Source organism: Pelodiscus sinensis, chromosome 27 (assembly GCF_049634645.1).
Source record: "Pelodiscus sinensis isolate JC-2024 chromosome 27, ASM4963464v1, whole genome shotgun sequence".
Taxonomy (NCBI): Eukaryota; Metazoa; Chordata; order Testudines; family Trionychidae; genus Pelodiscus; species Pelodiscus sinensis.
Window position 1 is genome coordinate 16847527 of NC_134737.1, and position 6000 is coordinate 16853526.

At 54.6% G+C, this 6000-nt stretch overlaps 1 protein-coding gene across 6 annotated transcripts in view; it reads right to left on the minus strand.

Moving 5' to 3' along the window:
• The window catches only part of TBC1D22B (TBC1 domain family member 22B), a 70663-nt gene extending 64878 nt beyond the window's left edge, over nt 1-5785 (minus strand). For 3 of the 6 annotated variants that reach the window (XM_075910329.1, XM_075910330.1, XM_075910331.1), the window contains exon 1: nt 5501-5775. In XM_075910329.1, coding sequence (XP_075766444.1) covers nt 5501-5556 — 56 coding nt within the window. In that variant the 5' untranslated portion in view covers nt 5557-5775. Of the gene's footprint in view, nt 1-5500 lie in introns of all 6 variants that reach the window. The other 3 variants (XM_075910332.1, XM_075910333.1, XM_075910334.1) reach the window with 3 other exon arrangements.
• Nucleotides 5786-6000: the final 215 nt, after the last annotated feature.

Consider the following 6000-nt stretch of genomic DNA (forward strand, 5'->3'; position numbering starts at 1 on the left):
AGGGGCTATTGTCCAGGGCAAAGGAGCGCAGTGCTGCTCACAAACGACTCATGGCTGCTTCTTTCAGTGCCAGGAGAAGCCAGAGAAGCCCTTTTAAAGCATGACCTGAGTTTTCCAAAGCTCCCCCCGTCCCTTGTTCACACAGAGCCAGGGCACTGGGAAAAGGCTGACACAGGAATACTGGAGTCCCCTCTGGGAACACAACATTGGTCCCTCAGAACGAGGGTCCCTCCTCCAGCTGGCTGTGGCCGATACCCGAGGCTGCAGTGAAAGAAGCAGCCCCTGCCCATAATGCATTTGGAGAAGCATGCAGGGCTGTGCCTGTCTGGGGAGGCAGGAAATGCCACCGTATGGCCTAGAGCAAGTAGCTAATACTCAGCACAGGCCGACTTTTTTGAGATTGTGCATCCAAGGAGAAACAGCTTAAGGGTGGGGGGAGGATAGGATTTTGTAAACAGGCCTCCTTCAGCTGTCTCAGGGTCACCCCCAGCACCAGAGCTAACCCAGTCACTTCTGAACATGTAGCCCATGAGCTGAGGTTATTTTCATATGAACAGCTACAAACATCACGGGTCAGGTCTTCCCCAGCCACCTTTGGGAAGCCAGTTGCAGTATCTGATGTTGGCTTGCAGCAGTGAGTTCCATGGAACAACCACAAAAGCAGCATTTCCTTTCGTTTGCTCGACTGTTCATTTCACTGGCTGAATCGTTTGTCCTTGTACTGGGTGAAGAGCAGAGTGAGGCAGAAACACAAACACTCCCAGGAGAAAGCTACAATGGGGTTGACTTCTAAAGTACATTGACAATTCCATGAGCTTCTACGTTAAAGAAAAGCCCCAGGGACAGGCTTCCTTTGACCACCATCCCCAGGCAGTAAACCAGGCCATAACACTGGTAAGGACCAGCTGCGATTAGCACAGAGGCTTTCCTGTAACCGGACTACTTATAGAACTGCTGAGAGGAGTAGGGTTAGCTCTGACTTTATAAGAGTTGGAGTTTTTGTAGAGATGGGTAAGAAACATCTACGTAAAGATCAGCTTCAAGAACCATTCACAACAGCGACTGGCCTCAGCCAGCCAACCATAAAAAACCCAGAATGAGTCTGGAAACAGCCTAGCAACCAACAGGGCACGATTTACAAGTAGCTTTATTCAGAGTCCTTAGTGCCTGATCCTGTTCCCAATGGCTTCAAAGGGTGGAGGATCAGGCCACTACAAAGCCCCCTTCATCCAAGGAGCTCCAACACTTTGTCCCAACTTTTACAGCCAGAGAAACTGAAGACGACTGTGGGGAAAGAGACCAGCACGATGACAGTTAGTCCTGATGTTTGTATGGATTATTCAGATTTTATTTCCTTCCCACCTATGCCATTTAGTTTTTGAATGCAACTCAGCTTAGCCTGTGAAACTACTGTGATCAAATCAATTCCACTTTTGGTATCCAGTCACTTTCACTTGCTTGTTCCACTCCACTAATGAAAGGCTCTGTGCCAATGAACAGATCAGGTCACTTCACCAACTGTGCCTCTCTTCCTTCTCCCATCTTTGTCTAATTGAAGCTGGAAGCTCCTTGGGACAAGGCCTCTCTCGCCACATTCATGTACAATGGGGACCTGACCTCAGAAGGGGCCTCTGTGGTCTGTACATAGATAATAAGGTTGCTTGGGTTGCCAATGCCACACCAGAAAATACAAACCGAGAAGCCTGTCAATGACACCCCAAAGAGAACACTAGGCTCTGCGATGCACTTTGTCCTTCCGACCCTAAGCACTGGGCCCAAACTTCACAGTGCCCTTGTCATAATCAGGAGTGCTGACCAGCACTTGGTGACTAAGAGGTTAACTCTGTACCTAGCACAGGTGCCAGGCGTTCAGCCAATTGCAATGCAGGTAGGACAGTCAAACCGGGAAAGAGAGGTTTTTGTTTGAAATCAGAGCAGTTTCTCCCAGGTACTGAGGGAGATGGGAGACGCTTCTCTCTCTCCAAGAACAGACTTCTTACTATGTGTAAGGAAAGAAAAGTTTAGCTAGTCTGTCAGGGTCTATGGTTTTCCTTGTTTGGGGGTTTGGAAATTGTCTCAGCTGGCTAATTGTTTTCTCTTTTGTAAGTAAGGATTACAGCCCAGGGGCTTTCCCTGAGTATCTATATCAAATGGTGGCTCTTTCCATCTAGACAATTTACTATGCTTGCAACTTATTATTGAAACAAAACTATAAAGATTTTTTTTTTAAATTAACCAGTATTGGTTGATTCTGGTGTCCTGGAAGGTCTGTGGCTGCGTCTAGACTGGCATAATCTTGCCACCTGTCTACACTGGCTGCGAGTATTTGCGCAAGAACACTGACTTCGTAATGTACAAAATCAGTGGTTCTTGCGCAAATACTCTGATGCTCCCGCTCAGGGATAAACCCTCTTGCGCAAGTATTCTTGTGCAAGAGGGCCAGTGTAGACAGCAACATTAATTTCTTGCTCAAGAAAGCTGAATGGCTAAAATGGCCATCAGAGCTTTCTTGCGCAAGACAGCGTCTACACTGGCACGGATGCTTTTGCGCAAAAGCAAATCTTTTGCGCAAAGGCACATGCCAGTATAGTCGCTCTCTTGAGCAAATACTTTTAACGGAAAAATTTTTCCGTTAAAAGTATTTGCGCAAAATCATTCCAGTCTAGATGCAGCCTGTCTGTGTTTATCTGCATGCCTCTGAGTGACAGCTAGCAGATACTGAAGCTCGTTTTTCTTTTCCTTGTCAAGCTCTTTTGGGGAAAAAGAGCTTGGGGTACCCCAGGTATCCACCCATTTGTGTTTTTATTTTGGGGTTCAAAGCACTTGATGGTGGCAGTGGGTCCCCCAAAATCTGGGTATTAGGATTTTGGAGGGAAGTTTTTGTACCAGAGCTTGTAGAGGCAAGGTTTTGGAGTACTCTTGTGGGCCCCCAACTTCTGCATTTATCCTGTCAGAGTGGGGAACAGCCGTGACAGCCCTAGAGAACCTCTTGGTGGCACACCAAGCTGAACACCAAGCTAGAGAACAACTGAAACTGATCACAAAGAGATGCGGTGAATGGAGAAAGCCCAAGTGCTTATCCAAACTTTGACATTATCTTCAGCTCCTTCCAGGGTGATCAGCACAGACTTGGGAAAGAGCCAGCAAATATGCAGGAAAAGATCCCAGAAAGGTTGGATAAGCAGTTCTTAAGTAATCTTAACCTCCGAGGCCATAAACCTAGCATCTCCTGTTTCCCTCCTCCACTCTCTGCTGACAGCTTCCAAGCGTGGGTGATTATAGCAGGGATTTAGGAACAGAGCCAGTACCACCACACACAGCTAGATCTGACAAACTATTAGCATGCTGGCCTTTTGGGGGAGAGAACAGTTTATCCAGTGCCCTAGTTTGAGTTCCGGGCTGGCTGGCTCCTACTTATTTCCCCAAACGGGTTTGCCTGGTTAAGCTCTCAAAAGCGGAGCTCAAAGTTGTTCGAGATGGAAAAAACTTGCTATCTTAGAGAGCACCCTCTGCACGGGCAGGATGTGGGCTACAGATAAGACATGTACCCGATAGTAAGATTATACTCCAAGACACGTGCATATGCAGAGTGGCATTCGTTTGTCAGAAAAAAAGGTGGAGCTGCGGGTGATGTCTGCAGCATCACACCACTCTCCCAGGTCTGGACTGTCCCAGCAACCTCAGTTTGAGCAGGGGGAGAGTGAAAGTGAGAGTGCATTAGAAAGAGAAGATTAACTGGCCAAGCAGGATTTAAAGCCAGTTAAGCATTTCAAAGGCTCTGCACGTGCACACCAGGAGGGGACTGCAGGGTCAAGATGAGATTAATGGCAGCGTGGAAACGGTGATGCCCATATGAAGCGCTCAGACTTTAACCTACCCTTGTAATACTCCTCACAGGGAGGTGGGTAAAACCTCCCTATTCCCTCGCTTTCTCCTGGGGATTTGCTTTGAATTTTTCTTTGGGAACCTTCCTCTCAAAGCCACAAGTGGGGAGCCTCTCCCCAGAGCAAGTTTCCTGCCCCCTGCTGTCATTAATCTATTTCAAGGCAATGGCTGGTGCAGTCCCTCCCACCCAGTAAGCCTCCCTTGCTGCTCCCTGGCCAGAGGAAGTGAGGTGGGGAAGGTGCCCCCCCAGACTCCCACACTTCCTGGGAAGCAGGGTTAAGAGGAATGCAGGGAATTACAATCTCACATGGGATACAAGGACACCTGTTCTGTTGGGAGGCTCTGCTGTCCAGGGCCGTGCCTGGCCTTGAGGACGAGGGGGGCACCTTGTGCTCTTAGCTCTGAAGTAGGCCTTTAGACACCCAGCAAGCTCCTCTCTACATTGCCCCCTCCCCACTTCAGGATGCAGAGGGAAGGGGAAAGGACTCACTGCTTCCTCACCCCCCCCCCCCCAAAAAAAAGCCAAACCAAACTGTTCCCGCTCCAGCTTGTCATCCCCCACTGAATGGAGACTTGGGGGATGCAGGTGCACAGAAGGTTAGTTAACAGGCTCCAGCACAGCCCCCCTTTTGTCACTGGCTCCCTGGTGAAGGTTGCAGCTATGCAGAGATACATATTACAAGTACCCACAAATGGATAGGAGAAGTGAATCCCATTCCCAGGCAGGTCGGCTCCTCTCAGGCCCAGCTGGAAATGATCAGTTAATGGACTAGTCCGGAATCAATCAGGAGGAATATAAAAGGGAGATGGGGGAGGGGGGTCAGGAGGGGCTGTGACTGAGGCAGGTGGGGGTGACCAGGTAGGCCGGGGGGGCATGTGACCGGGCTGGGGGTCAGGTGGGGGAGGGGAGTGACTGGGCCGGCGGGGGGGAATCGGGGGGGGGTGACCAGGCCAGAGGGGAGGCCAGGGGTCAGGTGGGGGGAGGGGAGATGAGCAGAGCAGGCCGGGGGAGGAGCGGGGGGTCAGGCAGGCGAGGAGGGGGAGTGGGCCGCAGAGGGAGGGGGATGACCGGGCCGGGGAGGGTGAGTCGGGGGGGTGTATGACCGGGCCGGGGGGGGGGGGCGACCGGGCCGGGGAGGGGTCAGGCGGGGGAGTCTGACCGGGCCGGGGGGGGGAGGGGTCAGGCGGGGGAGTCTGACCGGGCCGGGGGGGGGAGGGGTCAGGCGGGGGAGTCTGACCGGGCCGGGGGGGGGAGGGGTCAGGCGGGGGAGTCTGACCGGGCCGGGGGGGGGGGAGGGGTCAGGCGGGGGAGTCTGACCGGGCCGGGGGGGGGGGAGGGGTCAGGCGGGGGAGTCTGACCGGGCCGGGGGGGGGAGGGGTCAGGCGGGGGAGTCTGACCGGGCCGGGGGGGGGGGAGGGGTCAGGCGGGGGAGTCTGACCGGGCCGGGGGGGGGGAGGGGTCAGGCGGGGGAGTCTGACCGGGCCGGGGGGGGGGGAGGGGTCAGGCGGGGGAGTCTGACCGGGCCGGGGGGGGGAGGGGTCAGGCGGGGGAGTCTGACCGGGCCGGGGGGGGCGGAGATCTGGCGGGGGGGGTGGGGGCGAGGGCCGCACGCACCTGCCCGGCAGCTTGGCGCTCCGCTTCCAGAACTGCTTGCTGCTCTCGGCGGCCATGGCTGGGGCTGGGGCTGGGGCTGGGGCCGGGCCCCGGCCGGCTCCGGAAGGGGGGAGCGGCGACAGGTCCCGGAGCCGCGGGCCGAGGCCGCTTCACCTCCTCCCTCCGGAGGCCCCGCTGCCAGGCTCCGGCGCCGCCATCTTGGATCCGGGAGGGCGAAGCCCGGCCATTGGCTGCCTTGCTCCGCGGCCTCCAGCTCAGCCAATCCAGAGCCGGGATCCTGCAGGGTCGGGAAGCGAGGGAGGCCAGGACCGGGCAGAGGGGCAGGGCCTCGAGAGGCGGGAGAGACCATCTGTGCACTCAAGGAATAAACCATGTCCAGGGGTGGAGTGGAGCGAACCATCTCCTCTGAGAAGAGGTGGCTAGGTTAAACCATCTCCAGTGCTTGGAAGGGGACGAATCACCCCCCTTGGGAGAGGAGGGGGGAATTGGACAATTCCTCT